Below are 22,837 nucleotides of genomic sequence, written 5' to 3' on the forward strand. Positions count from 1 at the left end.
CTGTTGCTGCATTGGCCGATTCCTGCCAGGGGAGAGGCCGTACATCACCGAATGGAGTTGTCACAGTTACCTCACTAGATACAGGCGAAGTGCTGGACTGTGAATATCTCACGAAATATAGCCAAGATTGTGCCAGTAAGGTAAATAAACACAAATGTGATAAAAACTTTGAAGATTTCAATGGTGGTATCGAAAACAAGGGGCCGTCTCTATCTTTAGCAGGGCAATTGCTACACGAGTCTTACAATACACTCACTACCTTGTTGATGATGGCTCTAAAGACTTCAACAGTGTTGTGGCTGCTGAATTATGTGCTGAAACTGAAATTAAAGAAATGGTATGTATAGGATATGTGCAGAAGAGAATGGGGGCAAGGTTTAGGAAACTGTGCAAGGACATGACAGGAAAAAAATTCTCCTATGGCAAAGCAATTGATGGGCAGGCGGACTCGCCATATCAGATACAGAAAGCCTTACCGAATATTATGGTCTAGCCATCAGGAGAAACAGCAAGAATGCCGGCGAGATGAGAAAAGCAATTTGGGCAACTCTGATTCACAGAATATCCATTCATGAGCATCCACTGCGTGGCCTTTGTCAAAAGTGAAACACTTCGTGATGCAAGTGTAACAGGTGTGAAGCAAATGGACAAAAACATACAAGTGCCCATTCCATGCCAGAGACTGTCACGGTGGAAGTAAAACCAATATGTAGAGATTTTTCAGATTCTAAACTCCTGGAGAAATGCTTACATAGCATGGATCTGAATAAAAAGTTCAGTAATTGCATTTGGGAACGCTTGCGAAGAACTATGTTCGTTGGTATGCCTGCTTTTCAGATCGGACATTATAATATGTTTTAATGGTGGAGAAATAAGCAGATTAAAAATCATTAGTAGACTACACATCAGAACTGGGGACAACACGAAATGTGGACTGATAATAGGGGCCAGGGAACGTGTCGCTGTGTCGCTGAAACTGAACTGCTGAAGGCTTGACTAAGCAGGCCAGATAACAAAGAAATGAAAACAAAACTCAGGTTAACAAGGTTATGGAGTTGGAATGCTTTGACATTTTATTACTGAGAAGAAAATGACATGCAAATCTTTAGTTTCAATTTCCGGCAATCAACGTCTTTGTATACTTAGGTATCATTATCTCACTCAAACAAAATATTGCATGAATTGTAATATAGTGGTTCCCTACTCAATAAACTACGCTATTCACAAATGTATTAAAGATTTTAAGCTGGAGCATGTCATGTGTTCTTAAATTATTAGGAGAAATAATTGAATTCTGAAAGCAGTTCTTTTAAAAATACACAAGACAATAAATTGTTAAATATTCATTGGTTACTGTGTCAGCAACTTAATAACCAAAAGAATGAAATTTGTTTTGACCTTTTATTTTGGATAGTGTGGAAGTACAGTGTACCTAAAATAAAAATTACACGTAATTCAGTACGTAAGGTAAAAATCATTATTCACTCTACACAGTTATTGAAAGCTTTTCACCTAGAGGCCACAATATACTAGTTGTTTGGTTAATGTTGCATTCCAGTATTTATTTAAGGTTCTGGGTTATTAAATTTCAAAATGCTATCAAAAACAGGGCTCTTAACAAGTGGAGCCCGTTCGTGCCGCCTGAAAGGATAGTGCTCGATCCCAGCTTACAGGGGTAATTTAAATCTTGGTCTCATACGTAGTGATATCACTTTTAACACTCCGACGTAACTGGAAGATGTTACACCTCGAAACACCAATCCGATATTTATGAAACTACGTGGAGGTGCTCACCACCTATAAAATAATATTATTATCATCTGCATTCTCTGTATGCAGTTACGTTGTTGTGGGTGTTGTGGTTTGCAGTCCGAAGTGTGATGAAGCACTCCATGTGACTTTCTTCTTTTCTAAATAATTACTTCAACCTATATCCACCTATACCTGACTGCTGTATTATAATCTTGGTTCAGACTATAATCCACCTCCCACTTTGTTTCCACCATTAGTAAATTAACCAATCCTCGAGGGGAACAGTGTCACTTCTTTAAGTCAATTAATCAAGTTCTACCATGAAATATTTTATCCTTAATTCGATACACTAGCTCTCACCGAAATTGGTGGCATGTTAAAAATATGTGCTGGACCGGGTCTCGAACCCAGGGTCTTTCTCTTTCACAGGCAGTTAATCTACCGAATGAGTTATATCGGAAATGTCTGCTAAATTTGGAAGGTAGGGGAAAAGCATTTACGGAAGTAAAGTTGTGAGATCCATACGTGAGTAGTATCTGGATAGCTCAGTAAGTCGAACACTGGCCCACGAAACGGAAAGGATTCCGTTTCGAATCCTGGCCCGGTACACATTTTGAATCTGCCAGGAAGTTACAAATCAGAACACAATTCACTGCAGAGTGCAAATTAATTCCGGATATTTCTCCACTGTTGTCTCGAACTGCCCATAAATTCTTCACCACTCTTCTTTACGTACTAACACGTATTTCCTGCCGTCATTAGAATAGTTCCATTGACACTTGTTACATGGTATTTATCATGCAATAATAAAATTAAGTTAGAATAGAAAGAAGCTTACCTTTGGTAATCGTTCTGTCTTTGGCGATACATGGATGCCAGTGACCTCTACGACACTCGGTAGGTGTGGTCGTGGATACTCCGTCGAAAAGTGGCTGCTGACGATAAACAAGCTGTAGTTATGCTCAGTTTCGAAAAGTGAAGGCGGGTCCGTACCGAAGTACTCTCTCATGATGTTGTCTTGCCGTGGGAGAATTTCGCAATACCAAAGATAGTTGACCCAGAGGTAGAAGAACGTATTGTACAGGCGTTGCCAGAAGGTCATGTGATCGGAGAACCCCAACCAGACATCGGGTAGGTAGGCTGGGTTCATTGCATTTCCGTGGCTGTAGTACATGGCCGACAACGCCGTCAACGTCACGACGCCAATTACCGGAGGCGACCCGACCTTGTGGAAGAGGCCGTGGTAGGCCTGGTAAGGTAGCCTCTCGAACATCACCAGGTCGAACGTGTGGTTTTTCCTACGCAGAAATTGTACAACTAGTCTCATTTCGAATGATGCTACTGGCAACCTAAACTTAGTCAAAATTACACTACACATCGAAAGATACACAAATATAACTATATAGCGTTTTGGAGGCAAAGCACGTGACCTACCGGATGGAGGATGCTAAAATGACCCCAGGTCTAGGTAACCCTCCGATAGCTGCCTACAGGCCTGGATTTCGGAAGTTTCAGTTGAACCTTTAACATTCCGCAAGCTACTTTTCGCTGTGTCACAGACAATATTTCTAGTACCAGCATCAGCTACTCCAGTCACAAATAGTGCGAGGGAAAAACGACTTTCGTGAAGGTGGAATTTCTTTGATTTCCCCCTGACGATTATTTCCCGAGTGCAGTGGGATGAAGTAACACGATAACTCTTGGTAGGCTGTATGATCTAGAAATTTTAACGGTACGGCGATTCCCTCGAATATTTTCGCGGGGGAAATTCACCTCGGCGACACTATAGCAGTCAGCAGCGCTCTTTCAAATGTCTAGGCCTAGGTCACACTAGAAGTGTACTGCATTTCTGGTAAAAGTGGATCACTTCACCATATGACAAGGACTTCGGGAGCTGAACGCTGTGTACAAACATCACTATTAATATTACACTACTGGCCATTAAAATTGCTGCACCACGAAGATGACGTGCTACAGACGTGAAATTTAACCGAATGGAAGAAGATGCTGTGATATGCAAGTGAGCATTCACAAAAAGTTAGCGCCGGTGGCGACACCTACAACGTGCTGACATGAGGAAAGTTTCCAACCGATTTCTCATACACAAACAGCAACTGATCGGCGTTGCCTGGTGAAACGTTGTTGTGATGCCTCGTGTAAGGAGGAGAAATGCGTACCATCACGTTTCCGACTTTGACAAAGGTCGGATTGTAGCCTATCGCGATTGCGGTTTATCGTATCGCGACATTGCTGCTCGCGTTGGTCGAGATCCAATGACTGTTAGCAGAATATGAAATCGGTGGCTTCAGGAGGATAATACGGAACGCCGTGCTGCATCCAACGGCCTCGTATCACTAGCAGTCGAGATGACAGGCATCTTATCCGCATGGCTGCAACGGATCGTGCAGCCACGTCTCTATCCCTGAGTCAACAGATGGGGACGTTTTAAAGACAACAACCATCTGCACGAACAGTTCGACGACTATTGCAGCAGCATAGACTATCAGCTCGGAGACCATGGCTGCGGATGCCCTTGACGCTGCATCACAGACAGGAGCGCCTGCGATGGTGTACTCAACGACGAACCTGGGTGCACGAATGGCAAAACGTCATTTTTTCGGATGAATCCAGGTTCTATTTACAGCATCATGATGGTCGCATCTGTGTTTGGCGACATCGCAGTGAATGCACATTGGAAGCGTGTATTCGTCATCGCCATACTGGCGTATCGCCCGGCGTGATGGTATGGGGTGCCATTGGTTACACGTCTCAGTCTCCTCTAGTTCGCATTGACGACACTTTGAACAGTGGACGTTACATTTCAGATGTGTTACGACACGTGACTCTACCCTTCATTCGATCCCTGCGAAACCCTACATTACAGCAGGATAATGCATGACCCCGTGTTGCAGGTCATGTACGGGCCTTTCTGGATACAGAAAATGTTCGACTGCTGCCCTGGCCAGCACATTCTCCAGATATCTCATCAATTGAAAATGTCTGGTCAATGGTGGCCGAGCAACTGGCTCTTCACAATACGCCAGTCACTACCTTTGATGAACTGTGTTATCGTGTTGAAGCTGCATGGGCAGCTATACCTGTACACGCCATCCAAGCTCTGTTTGAGTCAATGCCCAGGCGTATCAAGGCCGTTATTACGGCCAGAGGTGATTGTTCTTTGTACTGATTTCTCGGGATATGTGCACCCAAATTGCGTGAAAATGTAAGCACATGTCAGTTCTAGTATAATATATTTGTCCAACGAATATCCGTTTATCATCTGCGTTTCATCTTGGTGTAGTAATTTTAATGGCCAGTAGTGTACTAACTCGGCCCTGAATGAGAAGCCGTCTAAAATTCCATGTAATTTTAAATGACTACTAGTCGTATTCTCTATCCTAAAGAGAAAATTGCGCAACGGAATTTTCATTGTAGAACTCTAGAACGATCTATCAGAGATCTTTCTTTGCTGAAATATTAAGTAATTTCCTCTCGAAGGGTACAGGTCGCTAAATTTATAGGACATGGGAACACGTGTTGCTCTTCACATCGAGGTGGAGCATAACGAGCCAAGTAGCTGCTTTATTAACATTAGTTCCACACCGTGGAGCATACATCGGAAACTACACTACATTGCTCACACTTAAAAATACTAAAACCATGTTCTGTACGAGAAAACAATATCCCTTATTAGGAGACAATACTAATGTACTGATCATTTGTCAGTAAAACGACGAGTGAGATAAGGGAGCGCGTATGAACGCGGCGTTACACACAAAAAGATTCGAATACCAAATTCACAACCTTCCATTACTAACTGGACTATGAAAGCCAGCTCCTGACTCACAACGAAAATACACTCCTGGAAATTGAAATAAGAACACCGTGAATTCATTGTCCCAGGAAGGGGAAACTTTATTGACACATTCCTGGGGTCAGATACATCACATGATCACACTGGCAGAACCACAGGCACATAGACACAGGCAACAGAGCATGCACAATGTCGGCACTAGTACAGTGTATATCCACCTTTCGCAGCAATGCAGGCTGCTATTCTCCCATGGAGACGATCGTAGAGATGCTGGATGTAGTCCTGTGGAACGGCTTGCCATGCCATTTCCACCTGGCGCCTCAGTTGGACCAGCGTTCGTGCTGGACGTGCAGACCGCGTGAGACGACGCTTCATCCAGTCCCAAACGTGCTCAATGGGGGACAGATCCGGAGATCTTGCTGGCCAGGGTAGTTGACTTACACCTTCTAGAGCACGTTGGGTGGCACGGGATACATGCGGACGTGCATTGTCCTGTTGGAACAGCAAGTTCCCTTGCCGGTCTAGGAATGGTAGAACGATGGGTTCGATGACGGTTTGGATGTACCGTGCACTATTCAGTGTCCCCTCGACGATCACCAGTGGTGTACGGCCAGTGTAGGAGATCGCTCCCCACACCATGATGCCGGGTGTTGGCCCTGTGTGCCTCGGTCGTATGCAGTCCTGATTGTGGCGCTCACCTGCACGGCGCCAAACACGCATACGACCATCATTGGCACCAAGGCAGAAGCGACTCTCATCGCTGAAGACGACACGTCTCCATTCGTCCCTCCATTCACGCCTGTCGCGACACCACTGGAGGCGGGCTGCACGATGTTGGGGCGTGAGCGGAAGACGGCCTAACGGTGTGCGGGACCGTAGCCCAGCTTCATGGAGACGGTTGCGAATGGTCCTCGCCGATACCCCAGGAGCAACAGTGTCCCTAATTTGCTGGGAAGTGGCGGTGCGGTCCCCTACGGCACTGCGTAGGATCCTACGGTCTTGGCGTGCATCCGTGCGTCGCTGCGGTCCGGTCCCAGGTCGACGGGCACGTGCACCTTCCGCCGACCACTGGCGACAACATCGATGTGCTGTGGAGACCTCAAGCCCCACGTGTGGAGCAATTCGGTGGTACGTCCACCCGGCCTCCCGCATGCCCACTATACGCCCTCGCTCAAAGTCCGTCAACTGCACATACGGTTCACGTCCACGCTGTCGCGGCATGCTACCAGTGTTAAAGACTGCGATGGAGCTCCGTATGCCACGGCAAACTGGCTGACACTGACGGTGGCGGTGCACAAATGCTGCGCAGCTAGCGCCATTCGACGGCCATCACCGCGGTTCCTGGTATGTCCGCTGTGCCGTGCGTGTGATCATTGCATGTACAGCCCTCTCGCAGTGTCCGGAGCAAGTATGGTGGGTCTGACACACCGGTGTCAATGTGTTCTTTTTTCCATTTCCAGGAGTGTAATATATACACCAATCAGCCAGAACGTTATGAGCACCTACCTAACAGCCGGTATGTCTACCTTTCGCACGGTAATAGCGGCGACGCGTCTTTGAACGGAACCAATGATGCCTTGGTAAGTCGCTGGAGGGAGTTGACACCACAACTGCACACGCAAGTCGCCTAATTCGCACAAATTCTGGGGATGGGGCGATGAGCTCTGACGGCACGTAGAATCACATCCCAGATGTGTTCGATCAGATTCAGATCTGTCAAGTTCGGGGGGCCAACACATCAACTGGAACTCTTCGCTGTGTTCCTCGAACCAGTGCAACATACTCCGGGCCTCGTGACATCGTGCATTATCTTGTTGAAAAACGTCGCTGGCGTCGGGCTGTAACGCCGGAAATGCATATCCTCCTATTTCCGTTTATTGCACTGCAAATTGTTTTCCTTAATTTGTTACCTGAAGATATAACATTTCTGTGTCTTTGTATATTGTAAATCTTTTACTATTTGTACATATATGCATTTATATCGATGTATAATTGGTTTGTTTGGTGAATATTATTTGTATTTATACGCTGGGTCTGGCCTAGGGAAAACTATGGTGTCGAACGAATACATCGATATGTCGTGTGGAGAACCAAAGTGTTTAGGATCTTTGGTAGTGTTAACTCTGCCGCGTGGAGGGCGGGCAGAGCAGAGAGAGGCTGGCTGGAGTAGTGCAGTGGTGCAGGTGTGTTGTGTAACGCTCCCGCGAGTTGCCGCGCTTTCGGGGTTTGGCAGCACTCGAATTGCTATGTTAGTTTCTGACATGGTGTTGCGGACGGGAAGCATTAGCTGGCGCACATCAAGAGCCCGTTTCGCCTGGTGACCGTGTCGAGAAGAAGGCGCGCCAACATGCAGCTTCTGGAACAGCGACGGCCGACAATGAGTGACTGTCGCCACCTCCTCTATCGACGGCTTCAAACCTTCAATCAACCAACGAGGAAGACTGGAAGCACGTAAAGTTCTAGAACTGTATGGCAGACCTCAGCTTTTAAAATTGTTGCATCACAAAATTACAGCAACCTTTGTTGCTCATTGTCCCAATTGCATTACCAAGCAGGGTCACTTCCTTTTCCGAAATGAACCCGAGTGTCGTTGAAATTCAGACGTCAGCATTAAAGTAATATCATTCCATTTCACTGCTTTAATTTCAAAGTTCAGTTAATGTATTCATAGCTGGCTACAATATTTAGATTAGGCAAGCACGAATTAAGAGTGCGAGTTTTGTTACCATATTTTAGCTTACCTGTGACTGCAGCTCGGCTTGGTACGTACTAAATTTTACTATCGTTAATTGTTCAGAATCAGTTAATTCAAGTTCATAGTTAAATCTCTTATTTCTAAATTGCGTAGATTCAAGTATCTTTTGAAATGATTGTTGAGGTAGCGCAAGACTAACCGTATTTTACTGAATTTCGATGTGCTTCACAAGCAAAGCTCACTATTAATTTCAGTGACTAAATTAACTTTCAATTTTCCGGTTTTATTAATTCTTTTGCTAAATTAAGTCAGAGTGTAGTGAAATTTATTACTTATGACAAACATTCAGTTTTCACACTACACGTGTCAACCTTCAGTTGCCACGCTTCTAGTGCTAATTATGTGTGCAATAACGTTTCTTTTTCAGTTACTATAGTAATTGTCCATAGGACTGGCGACTGTAATTTTCCGCAAATCTCAAATATCTAATTACCGCTAGTTAATTGTTAACGCAACGGCCGCACATTTTCTTTCTTCATTAACTTTACCCCTTTTCAAAATTAATTTCCACCAGTTTCATTTGCATTTTTCCTTTAATTTAGATGTAACCCTTTCCTCTCTCTTTACCGACAGATTAACTTCGGTGACGATTGCTTTTCCCAAATTTCCATTAGGTACACGCGGTTTAATTTTTCACTGTCATTAAGGTCGATAAGTGGGGGGGAGGCTACAGGGTAACATGATCGTCATGAAGGGGTGTATGTGGTCTACAACCAGTGTACGATACATCTCGTCCATCATGGTGCCTTGCACGAGCTCCACTGGATCCATGTTTGGCCAAGTGAATGTTCACCAGAGAATAATGGAGCTGCTACCATCTTGGATTCGTCCCACTGTACAGGTGTCAAGGAGCTCTTTCCCTGGAAGATGACGGATTCGCGCCCTCCAGTTTGCATGACGATCGGGGTTCATCAGACCATGCAAAGCTCTGCCACTGCGCCAACGCCCAGTGCCGATGGTCATGTGCCCATTTCAGTCCTATCTGCCGATGTCGTGGTGCTGACATTGGCTTATGGTTCAAATGGCTCTGAGCACTATGGGACTTAACTTCTGAGGTCATCAGTCCCCTAGAACTTAGAGCTACTTAAACCTAACGAACCTAAGGACGTCACACACACCCATGCCCGAGGCAGGGTTCGAACCTGCGACCGTAGCGGTCGCGTGGTTCCAGACTGTAGCTCCTAGAACCGCTCGGCCACCCTGGCCGGCGACATTCGCTTATGCATGGATCAGCGGCTGCAAAGGCCATCTTTAGGAGTGTTCGGTGCACTGTGTGCTCAGACACACTTATATTCCGCTCAGAACTAAAGTCTGGTGTTGGTTCCTCTACAGTTCGCCGCCTGTCCTGTTTCACCAGTCTGCCCAGCCTACGATGCCCGACATCTGTAGAGAGGGGTGGTCGCCCAACCCCACGACGTCTGGACAGGGTTTCACCTTTGTTTCGCCACGTGTTGAAGGAACTCGCCACAGCACTCCTCGAACAACCGACAAGTCGTGCAGTTCCCGAAATGCTCCTGCTGAACTCCCAGGCCGTCACAGCCTGCCCCCGGTCAATCGCGCGATTTCCCCATTCTACACATGGTGAGCACGCTCGCTGATACTAGATGAACCATACGTTTGTCTGACTAACAGTCATTCTACGCCAGGTGACGTTGCTGTCGCTTGGACGGATTTTCATCGATACTAGGTCCGTGGTCTTAATGGTTTGGCTGTTCAGTGTATATAGCGTGTTCAGAAGTCCTCGTTAGAAACTTTTAGCACTTGTAGAGGACAGTAAATAACATGCTCAAAGATCTGAACGAAGCTTGTGCGGAATATGGGATGCAAATAAACACAGCTAAAACGAAGAGTATGGTCATCAGTACAAGACGCAGACTGTCCAATATTAAAATAGGACAATCTACCATTAGCCAGGTAAGTGAATTTAAATATCTCGGAAGCACAATAACTGAAGACTTGAGATGTCACCAGGAGGTGAAAACTCGAATTGCCATAGCGAAGGAGGCATTCAACAGAAAGAGGAGACTCTTATGTGGCAAATTAGATAAAGGACTAAGGAGAAGGCTTGGCAAATGTTTTGTCTGGAGTGTGGCACTATAAGGGGCAGAAACATGGAGACTGCGACGAGAGGATGAAAAAAGGCTAGAAGCATTTGAGATGTGGAGGAGAATGGAGAGAATAAGCTGGATGGAAAGAGTGAGTAATGAAAGAGTGTTGGAAAGGGTTGGTGAGAGAAGATGTCTGCTGAAGGTTGCAAGAGAAAGGAAAAAGAACTGGTTGGACATTCATTGAGAAGGGAGTGCTTGCTAGTAGATGCTTTGGAAGGATTGGTTTGTAGGAGAAGACTGAGAGGAAGCAGGAGATACAAGATGATAGACGACATAAAAGGGAGAGGAAATTATGCAGACCTGAAGAGGATGGCAGAACACCGGACAGCCTGGAGAACTACCATGTGAAAACCTGCCTTTGAGCAGAACAATGATGATGATGATGATGATGATGATGAGGGGATTGAGTACAAAATATTTTGAACAGGAACCCACATCTGTAAACGTACCGTTTTCGTGCTACAGGTGTTTGAAAATCTGTTTTCTAAGTAGGTATGGAACAGTGTACCCATGGTGGAAGTAGTTACGTCGGATCGGCTGACGTCATTTAACGTCTGTCCTACCTCTCTGACATGGTTCGAGCCTCGTTCATGTGTTCTTGAGAGAGCAACAAGGTTGCGTACACGTTTGCAGAAAACACAGACATTATCCTTCTGAATGGCGAAGCTCACAGCACTGCTTGTCGCCTTGGCCGCACGTGGCCAAGCAGGGGACAGACTTGGAGGGTGGTAGTTAGCTAGCTGGAGTGATCGGAACTTGCAGAGGATCCCGAAAGACAGTGGCCTCTATACGCTCGGAAGCAGAGCACATCGTCGGCAGTCAGTATGGTGTATGGAGGATTGTAGCGGTGGCTGAGGTTGGTGGCTCGAGCTGTGCTTGGCAATGCGCTCTGAACTGGAGGTCAGGAACTGTCAGCATACGATCCAGAATAGAGGGTGGGTTGACGGATTGCAATAGTGAAAAGAAGCAGTGAGCCTTAGGTGCATCAACAGCGAGGGCAGTGAGAAGCAGGTGTGTGTGGGACGGTTGCATGAAGAGACGACGGTCAGCATGCAGAAACTACCGTATGGACAAAAACCTGGTGGATTGCTGGCCAGTCGGACGCACTGCAGTTAATCATGAGGTGAAGACTGGTTTCTGTTGATCATAAGGAGCCCTGTCTGAGCGGTTCTGCAGCTGTTGGTGGCAGCCTGGTAGCCACTGGGCTGTGGCGGTGTATCCTTTTATGTGCGAAAGTGCACTCAGTGTAGCCACTTGTAAACAACTTTCTGCAAGAAATCTGAGAATACTGTGTAGCTGGTTGCGTATTATTTATGGCACACGGGGCATGCGCCGACGTGTGCTGTGATACAGAGGCGGCACAATCGTACTACACTACTGGCCATTAAAATTGCTACACCAAGAAGAAATGCAGATGATAAACGAGTATTCATTGGACAAATATATTATACTAGACTGACATGTGATTACATTTTCACGCAATTTGGGTGCATAGATCCTGAGAAATCAATACCCAGAACAACCACCTCTGGTCGTAATAACGGCCTTGATACGCCTGGGCACTGAGTCAAACAGAGCTTGGATGGCGTGTACAGGTACAGCTGTCCATGCAACTTCAACACGATACCAGAGTTCATCATGAGTAGTGACTGGCGAATTGTGACGAGCCAGTTGCTCGGCCACCATTGACCAGACGTTTTCAATTGGTGATAGATCTGGAGAATGTGCTGGCCAGGGCAGCAGTCGAACATTTCCTATGTCCAGAAAGGCCCGTACAGGATCTGCAACATGCGGTCGTGCATTATCCTGTTGAAATACAGGATTTCGCAGGGATCGAATGAAGGGTCGAGCCGCCAGTCGTAACACATCTGAAATATAACGTCCCCTGTTCAAGGTGCCGTCAGTGTGAACAAGACGTGACCGAGACGTGTAACCAGTGGCATCCCATACCATCACGCCGGGTGATACGCCAGTATGGCGATGACGAATACACGCTTCCAATGTGCGTTCACCGCGATGTCGCCAAACACGGATGCGACCATTGTGATGCTGTAAACAGAACCTGGATTCATCCGAAAAAATGACGTTTTGCCATTCGTGCACCCAGGTTCGTCGTTGAGTACACCATCGCAGGTGCTCCTGTCTGTGATGCAGCGTCAAGGGTAACCGCAGCCGTGGTCTCCGAGCTGATAGTCCATGCTGCTGCAAACATCATCGAACTGTTCGTGCAGATGGTTGTTGTCTTGCAAACGTCCCCATCTGGTGACTCAGGGATCGATACGTGGCTGCACGATCCGCTACAGCCATGCGCATAAGATGCCTGTCATCTCGACTGCTAGTGATACGAGGACGTTGGTATCCAGCACGACGTTCTGTATTACCCTCCTGGACCCACCGATTCAATATTCTGCTAACAGTCATTGGATCTCGACCAACGCGAGCAGAAATGTCGCCATACGATAAACCGCAATCGCGATAGGCTACCAATCCGACCTTTATCAAAGTCGGAAAAGTGATGGAACGCATTTCTCCTCTTTACAAGAGGCATCACAACAACGTTTCACCAGGCAACGCCGGTCAACTGCTGTTTGAGTATGAGAGATCAGTTGGAAACTTTCGTCATGTCACCACGTTGTAGGTGCGCCACCGGTGCCAACCTTGTGCGAAAGATCTGAAAAACTAAACATTTGCATATCACAGCATCTTCTTCCTGTCGGCTAAATTTCGCATCTGTAGCACGCCATCTTCGTGGTGTAGCAATTTTAATGGCCAGTAGTGTATTAGTATGCTCTGTGGATGTGATAAGGCATATGAAACTGAAGTTGGTTGTTAACTGCTGTGATTGTGGATCAGTTTCTTACGGCAGTGAATTTATGTGCTACTCTATTAATGATTTTATGTGACTGAGATAGCGGTTCACTCCTGGTGCATTAAAAGTTGATGGAGCGAGCGGTCACGTATGACATTGCATAAGAAGTTATTCAGACGTTAGCTCAGGTAGTTGGCAGTGCTGTGGGTAGTTGGTGTCTTATCTGTCTGCTGATGGTAGCAACAGTAGAACAGGGTGTAGCTGGACACTATATTACCGACTTTGTCATCTGAAGTCTTACCATGCTTATTTCTAGTTACAGTAGGGTCCCAGACATGGTAAATTGTGTGTTACTACCCGGTTATCCGCTGAAGGGCAAGAGTAGAACTTGTTCGATATTCGAATTTTATATGTTATTCTTATGAGGATAATTATTGTAATGGTTATTTTAGCCCTACCTAACTTCTTTCGGGCTGTAAAACGTAGATTTTATCTTACTGCAAGTGGTTACTGCCTTTGTATAGCAAATTAATGTTTAGTAAAATGACTTATGCTGAGGCCCATGCCTGCATAACCCCCAGCCCAAACTCCCACTGGCTCTGAGCACTATAGGACGTAACATCTATGGTCGTCAGTCCCCTAGAACTTAGAACTACTTAAACCTAACTAACCTAAGGACAGCGCGCAACACCCAGTCATCACGAGGCAGAGAAAATCCCTGACCCCGCCGGGAATCGAACCCGGGAACCCGGGCGCGGGAAGCGAGAACGCTACCGCACAACCACGAGCTGCGGACAAACCCCCACTCCAGCCTAAGACCCACACTACACACGGAGGGGGATGAGATTATGCGTATAGTGAATACCGCACTTGCGTACGTGTACTAAAGAATACGGAATACACTGACTGACAAAACAGTGAAGCACATACAGATTATGGTGGACTATGAATGTAACTTTGTGCACGTACACACCATCCATTGGTACGTAAATTACACTTAAGCGCCAAAGAAACACGTATAGACACGTGTATTCAGATGTAGAGACATATAAACGGGCAGAATACGGTGCTGTGGTCTTCAACGCCGGTATAAGAGAATAAGTGTCTGGCGTAGTTGTTACATTGATTTATGCTGCTACAATGGCAGGTTATCAAGATTTAAATGAGTTTGAACGTGGTGCTACAGTCGGCGCACCAGCGATGGGCACAGCATCTCCGAGGCAGCGATGAAGTTGGGATATTCCCGTGCGAACATTTCACGAGTGTACCGTGAATGTCAGGAATCCGGTAAAACATCAATGCTTCGACATCGCTGCGGATGGAAAAACACCCTGCAAGAACGGGACCAATGGCAACTGAAGAGAATCGTTCAACGTGACAGACGTGTAACACTTACGGAAATTGCTGCAGATTTCAATGCTGGGCCATCAACGAGTGTCAGAGTGCGAACCATACAATGAAGCATCATCGATATGGGATTTCGGAGCCGAAGGACCACTTGCGTACCCTTGATGACTGCACAACACAAAGCTTCAAGCCTCGACTGGGCCCGTCAACACCGACATTGGACTGTTGACGACTGGAAACATATTGCCTCATCGGACGAGCCTCGTTTCAAATTGTATCGAGCGGATGGACGTGTACGAGTATGGAGACAACCTCATGAAACCACGGAGTCTGCATGTCAGCTGGGGGCTGTTCAGGCTGTTGGAGGCTCTGTAGTGGTGTTGGAGTGATATGGGACCGCTGATACGTCTAGATACGACTCTAACAGGTGACGCGTACGTAACCATCCTGTCTGATCTCCCGCATCCGTTCATTTCCATTGTGCATTCCGACAGACTTGGGCAACTTCAGCAGGACCATGTGACACCCTACATGTGCAGAATTGCTACAGAGTGGCTTCTGAATTTCAATACTTCCGCTGGCCACCAAACACCCCAGACATGAACATTATTGAGTATAACTGGGATTCCTTGCAACGTGCTGTTCAGAAGAGATCCCCACCCCCTCGTACTCTTACGGATTTATGGACATCGCTGCAAGAGTCATGGTGTCAGTTCCCTCCTGCATTACTTCAGGCATTAGTCCAGTCCATGCAAAGTCGTGTTGCGGCGCTTCTGCATGCTCGCGGGGGCCCTACACAATATTAGGCAGATATACCAGTTTCTTTGGCTCTTCAGTGTATTAATGTTGTAGTTATCAGCACGCGAGGGACCCTGAAAGGGTCGTTACTGTCGGTCTCCATTTGGCCGACTGGTAGAATTGTGCAGTACCCGGATTTGAAGGTCATTCGGACGTGCCAGGAGCCCCAGGCTGGACTACATGAGAACTTCAGAGCAGATCTGCTCGTCGTCACGGCACCAGTTGACTAAGCCTGACCACTGCAAGGGAGTGTCGCCGCCCTGTCCACCACGCGCCTCGTAACCTCTTCACGTCTATGTCTACCATCTGAGAACAGGTAATGGGCTCACTGCAACAGTTTGTGTCATACCGCATCTTTGGTCGGAGACTAACACCAGCCGGACTGAGGTATTCCCGTTCCATATGTGCTGTTAACACCACATCAAAAAACGCTGTGCTTCCAGCGATTCAATGACTGGGAAGCTCTGACTGTTGATGAATGGCGTCGCATAGCAGTTAGCGATGCACAGCGGCTCTGCGCAACATCTACGTCTACATCCACAATGCAGTACCTGGCAGAACGTTCGTCGAGTCACTTCCAGTCCACTTCTCTACCAGGCAAAAGTGAATACTTAAATCTTTACGTGTGAGCTATGATTTTCGTTATTTTACTGCGACGATCATTTTCCTCGTACGTGTGCGTCAAAAAGTATTTTCGAATCCTGTCTGTCTGTCTGTCTCTCTCTCTTTATCTGTCCTGACAGGCCTTGGAAGGCCCAACGGTAGCGACCGACCACGTGTCATCCTCAGCTGTTAAGGGTCACTGGAAGCAGATCTAGAGGTGCATGCGTTCAACACACCACTCACCGGGCAACTGTTAGTTCTTGTAACCAAAGCCGAAATTTCTCCAATTTTTTTTCACTACTGGCCATTAAAATTGCTACACCAAGAAGAAATGCATATAATGAACTGGTATTCACTGGACACATACATTATACTAGAACTGACATGTAATTACGTTTTCACGCAATTTGGGTGCATAGATCCTGAGAAATCAGTACCCAGAACAACCACCTCTGGCCGTGATAACGGCCTTGCTAAGCCTGGGCATTGAGCTTGGATGGCGTGTACAGGTACAGCTGCCCATGCAACTTCAACACGATACCACAGTTCGTCAAGAATAGTGACTGGCGTATTGTAACGAGCCAGTTGCTCGGCCACCATTGACCAGACGTTTTCAATTGGTGAGAGATCTGGAAAATGTGCTGGCCAGGGCAGCAATCGAACATTTTCTGTATCCAGAAAGACCCATACAGGACCTGCAACATGCGGTCGGCAATTATCCTGCTGAAATGTAGGGTTTCGCAGGGATCGAATGAAGGGTTGAGCCACGGGTCGGGACACATCTAAAATGTAACGTCCAATGTTCAAAGTGCAGTCAGTGCGGACAAGAGGTGACCGAGACGTGTAACCAATGGCACCCCATACCATCGCGCCGAGTCATACGCCAGTATGGCGATGACGAAAACACGCTTCGAATGTGCGTTCACCGTGATGTCGCCAAACACGGATGCGACCATCAAGATGCTGTAAACAGAACCTGGATTCATCTGAAAAAATGACGTTTTACCATTCGTGCACCCAGTTTCGTAGTTAAGTACGCCATCGAGGCGCTCCTGTCTGTGATGCAGCGTTAAGGGTAACCGCAGCCATGGTCTCCAAGCTGATAGTCCATGCTGCTGCAAACGTCATCGAACTGTTCGTGCAGATGGTTGTTGTCTTGCAAACGTCCACATCTGTTGACTCAGGGATAGAGACGTGGCTCCACGATCCGTTACAGCCATGCGGATAAGATGCCTGTCATCTCGACTGCTAGTGATACGAGGCCGTTGGGTTCAGCACGGCGCTTCGTATTATCCTCATGAACCCACCGATTCAATATTCTGCTAACAGTAATTGGATGTCGACCAACGCGAGCAGCAATGTCGCGATACGATAAACCGCAATCGCTATAGGCTACAGTCCGACCTTTATCAAAGTCGGAAACGTGATGGTGCGCATTTCTCCTCCTTACACGAGGCATCACAACAACGTTTCACCAGGCAACGCCGGTCAACTGCTGTTTGTGTACGAGAAATCGGTTGGAAACTTTCCTCATGTCAGCACGTTGTAGGTGTCGCCACTGGCGCCAACCTTGTGTGAATGATCTGAAAAGCTATCATTTCCATATCACAGCATCTACTTCCTGTCGGTTAAATTTCGCGACTGTAGCACGTCATCTTCGTGGTGTAGCAATTTTAATGGCCAGTAGTATATAATTCTTCTGTAACTGCTGTTTTAGAGGTGTCCATGACTTTTCAACTGGATTACCTACTGAGATAATCCTTATCGCAGTATCTATAGCGTCAGAGAACTTCAAGCGTATCTATTCATTGCTTTGTACTTCCATATCACACTTCTTTTCGCCTCGATTCTTCCTAACTAGACTTCAGCTTGATCATAAGTTAATTGAAATCGATGAGTTTACACAGAAGTCACTAGGTCAGTAGTTAAGATGCTGTACCATTTGGTTTACATACAGAGCAACAATTTATTGCCATGAAGGTGTAGTAATTGCCTGGCTCGGCCTACTGAAGCAGTGGCTTTCTGTTGCATCCCCAGTATGTGACGCTAAGGCTGGCCTGCCCCAGAACGAATAAACAATCTTGTTGCAGCATGTCCAAAATGGTTCAAATGGTTCTAAGCACTATCGGACTTAACATCTGAGGTCATCAGTCCCCTAGAACTTATAACTACTTAAACCTGACTAACCTGAGGACATCGCACACATCCATGCCCGAGGCAGGATTCGAAGCTGCGACCGTAGCAGCAGCGGGGTTCCGCACTGAAGCGCCTAGAAGCGTTCGGTCACTGCGGCCGGCGCAATTTCTCAGTCAAGTAGCTCCTCGATTAGCCTCACAAGGGCTGAGTGCACCCCGCTTGTCAACAGCGCTCGGCACACGCACACGGTCACCCATTCAAGGGCTAGCCCAGCCCGACAGCGCTTGACTTCGGTGATTTGACGGGAACCGGTGTTACCGCCGCGGCAGGCAGAAATTCAGGGAAGAAATTTGGCGATTGAAGTTTACTAAAATGATCTCGCTTCAACGAAAAACGTCTTCGCGTTAACGATTGCCAACCCAAGTCGCGGATCATATCCTTTACACTCTGGATCTTGTTTCGCGATAACTGAAAACGATCTTCCGTAATTTGAACTTTTTCAATGTCCTCCTCCTGTCCTGGCTACATCTACATCTACATATACATCCATACTCCGCAAGCCACCTGACGGTGTGTGGCGGAGAGTACCTTGAGTACCTCTATCGGTTCTCCCTTCTATCCCAGTCTCGTATTGTTCGTGGAAAGAAGGATTCTCGGTATGCTTCTGTGTGGGCTCTAATCTCTTTTATTTTATCCTCACGGTCTCTTCGCGAGATATACGTAGGAGGGAGCAATATACTGCTTGACTCTTCGGTGAAGGTATGTTCTCGAAACTTCAACAAAAGCCCGTACCGAGCTACTGAGCGTCTCTCCTGTAGAGTCTTCCACTGGAGTTTATCTATCATCTCCGTAACGCTTTCGCGATTACTAAATGATCCTGTAACGAAGCGCGCTGCTCTCCGTTGGATCTTCTCTATCTCTTCTATCAACCCTATCTGGTACGGATGCCACACTGCTGAGCAGTATTCAAGCAGTGGGCGAACAAGCGTACTGTAACCTACTCCCTTTGTTTTCGGATTGCATTTCCATAGGATTCTTCCAATGAATCTCAGTCTGGCATCTGCTTTCCCAACGATCAACTTTATATGATCATCCCATTTTAAATCACTCCTAATGCGTGTTCCCAGATAATTTATGGAATTAACTGCTTCCAGTTGCTGACCTGCTACTTTGTAGCTAAATGATATAGGATCTTTCTTTCTATGTATTCGCAGCACATTACACTTGTCTACATTGAGATTCAATTGCCATTCCCTGCACCATGCGTCAATTCGCTGCAGATCCTCCTGCATTTCAGTACAATTTTCCATTGTTACAACCTCTCCATACACAACAGCATCATCTGCAAAAAGCCTCAGTGAACTTCCGATGTCATCCACAATGTCATTTATGTATATTGTGAATAGCAACGGTCCTACGACACGCCCCAGCGGCACACCTGAAATCACTCTTACTTCGGAAGACTTCTCTCCATTGAGAATGACGTGCTGCATTCTGTTATCTAGGAACTCCTCAATCGAATCACACAATTGGTCTGATAGTCCATATGCTCTTACTTTATTCATTAAACGACCGTGGGGAACTGTATCGAACGCCTTGCGGAAGTCAAGAAACACGGCATCTACCTGTGAACCCGTGTCTATGGCCCTCTGAGTCTCGTGGACGAATAGCGCGAGCTGGGTTTCACACGATCGTAGTTTTCGAAACCCATGTTGATTCCTACAGAGTAGATTTCTAGTATCCAGAAAAGTCATTATATTCGAATATAATACGTGTTCCAAAATTCTACAACTGATCGACGTTAGAGATATAGGTCCCTTCTTGAAAACGGGGATGACCTGTGCCCTTTTCCAATCCTTTGGAATGCTACGCTCTTCTAGAGACCTACGGTACACCGCTGCAAGAAGGGGGGCAAGTTCCTTCGCGTACTCTGTGTGAAATCGAACCGGTATCCCATCAGGTCCAGCGGCCTTTCCTCTTTTGAGCGATTTTAATTGTTTTTCTACTCCTCTGTCGTCCGTTTCGATATCTACCATTTTGTCATCCGCGCGACAATCTAGAGAAGGAACTACAGTGCAGTCTTCCTGTGTGAAACATCTTTGGAGAAGGACACTTAGTATTTCGGCCTTTAGTCTGTCATCCTCTGTTTCAGTACCATTTTGGTCACGGAGTGTCTGGACATTTTGTTTTGATCCACCTACCGCTTTGACATAAGACCAAAATTTCTTAGGATTTTCTGCCAAGTCTGTTAAGGCTCCTAAGCTACACCGTAGAAATCTAGGAGAGGGCGAACAAACACAGTGCAGGCAGTCTCCGCAGTGGATCTGTTGCATCTTTTAAATATTCTGTCAATAAAACCCAGCTATTGGTCGCCTTTCTCGTCAAAATTATCCTTATGATCCTTCGAATTTCAGCTATTCGTAATTGTTATCCCTAGGTATTTAACTGAACCAATGGAGTTTAGATTTGTGGGATTTATCGTGTAACCTAAATGTAACGTATTTAGCTCTCTTGTGGATGACCTCTAAAAAATTTAGGCGGAAATTGCACTTTTAGCACCATACACATGTCCTGTGTAAATCATTTTGCACTGGGTTTTTATCTCATGAAGACAATTTTTTCTGGGTCATCAATCTTCTGACTGGTTTGATGCGGCCCGCCACGAAATCCTCTACTGGGCCACAACTTTCCGTTTCCATAGAAGCACTTGCAGCCTACGTCCTCAGTGATTCGCTGTATGTGTTCCAGGCTCTGATTTCGTGTACAGTTTTCGCGCGCTACTGCTCCATCTAGTACCACCCTTCTTCTTTCAGTGTTTTCCGCATATTTCTTTCTTCTTCAATTCTGCGCAGAACTTCCTCGTTCCTTACCTTACCAGTTCATCTAATTTTCAACATTCGTCTGTTCCACCACATCTCGAATGCTTCGATTCTCTTCTGTTTCGGTTTTCCTCCAGTACATATTTCACTGCCGTACAATGCTGTGCTCCAAATGTACGTTCTCAGGAACTTCTTCCTCAAATTAAGGCCTATGTTCGGTACTACTAGAGTTCACATCGCCAGGAATGCCCTTTTTGTCTGTGCTAGTCTGCTTTTGATGTCCTCCTTGCTCCTTTATTGCTCCGTTGGTTATTTTGCTTCCTAAGCAGTAGAATTTCTTACCTCCATCTACTTCGTGACCATCAGTCCTGATGTTAAGTTTCCCGCTGTTCTCAATTCTGCTACTTCATATTACTTTCGTCTTTCTCCGATTTACTCTCAGTCTATATCCTTTACTCCTTAGACTGTTCATTCCATTCCGCTTATCATCTCATTCTTCTTCATTTTCACTCATGATATCAAAGTCCTAAGTGAACCGCATCATTGACATCCTTTCACCTTGTAATTTAATTAGACTCCTGAACCTTTCTTTTATTTCCAGCATTGCTTCTTCGATGCACTGGTTGTCCACTCTTATTATTCCCTCTTGGCTTTTGAGCATATTGTATATTACCCGTCTCTCCCTGTAGCTTATTCCTATTTTCGAACATTTTGCACCATTTTACATTGTCGAAGGCTTTCTTCCTGGTCGACAAATCCTACGAACGTCTCTTGATATTTCTTTAGTCTTGCTTCCATTATTAACCGCAACGTCAGAATTGCATCTCTCGTGCCTCTACTTTTCCTAAAGCCAAACTGACCGTCATCTAGCGCATCCTCAATTTTTTTTCCATTCTTCTGTATATTATTCTTGTAAGCAACTTGGATGCATGAGCTGTTAAGCTGGTTGTGCGATAATTCTCGCGCTTGTCAGCTCTTGCCGCCTTCGGAATTGCGTGGATGATGCTTCTCTGAAAGTCAGACGGTATGTCTCCAGACTCATACATTCTACGCACCAACGTGAATAGTCTTTTTTTTTTGACACATCCCCCAATGATTTTGGAAATTCTGATGGAATGTTATCTATCCCTCCTGCCTTATTTGACTTTAAGTACTCCAAAGCTCTTTTAAATTCTGATTCTAATACTGGATCCCCTGTTTCTTCTAACTCGATTCCAGTTTCTTCTTCTATCACATCCGACAAATCTTCCCCCCTCATAGAGGCTTTCATTGTATTCTTTCTACCCATTCGCTCTCTCTTCTGCATTTATCGATGGAATTCCCGATGCACTCTTAATGTTACCACCAATGCTTTTAATTTCTCCGAAGGTTGTTTCGACTTTCCTGTGTCCTGAATTAGTCCTTCCATCAATCATCTCTTTTTGATTTCTTCACATGTTTCATGTAGCATTTCGTCTTAGCTTTCTTGCACTTCCTATTTATTTCATTTCTCCATTTCTCAGCGACTTGTATTTCTGTATTGCTGAATTTCCCTGAAGATTTTTGTACTTCCTTCTTTCATCCATCAACTGAAATATACTTTCCGGTTTTTCTCAGTTACTTTCCTTGTACCTAAGTTTTTCTTTTCAACTTCTGTGATTGCCCTCCATCGCTTGTCAATTGTACTGCCTATTGAGCTATTCCTTACAGCTGTATCTATAGCCTTAGAGAACTTCAAGCGTATCTCGCCACTCCTTTGTACTCTCATATCCCAGTTCTTTGCGTATTGATTCTTCCTGACTAATCTCTTAAACTTCAGCCTATGTTTCATTGCTACTTGTTGGTGGTAACTTTAACCTACCGAATGTAGACTGAGACGTCTATAGATTCATTACAAGGGTTGCAGATTAACAGTCT

The 22,837-nt window shown here is 45.9% G+C and overlaps 1 protein-coding gene across 1 annotated transcript in view; it reads right to left on the minus strand.

The window, feature by feature from the left end:
• Nucleotides 1-22,837, minus strand: part of LOC124778005 (UDP-glucosyltransferase 2-like) — a 101,313-nt gene that overhangs the window by 51,203 nt on the left and 27,273 nt on the right. The window contains exon 4 of the mRNA XM_047253578.1: nt 2,591-3,050. Within this exon, the coding sequence (XP_047109534.1) occupies nt 2,591-3,050 (460 nt within the window). The remainder of the gene's footprint in view (nt 1-2,590; nt 3,051-22,837) is intronic.

This window comes from Schistocerca piceifrons, chromosome 2 (assembly GCF_021461385.2).
Source record: "Schistocerca piceifrons isolate TAMUIC-IGC-003096 chromosome 2, iqSchPice1.1, whole genome shotgun sequence".
Taxonomy (NCBI): domain Eukaryota; kingdom Metazoa; phylum Arthropoda; class Insecta; order Orthoptera; family Acrididae; genus Schistocerca; species Schistocerca piceifrons.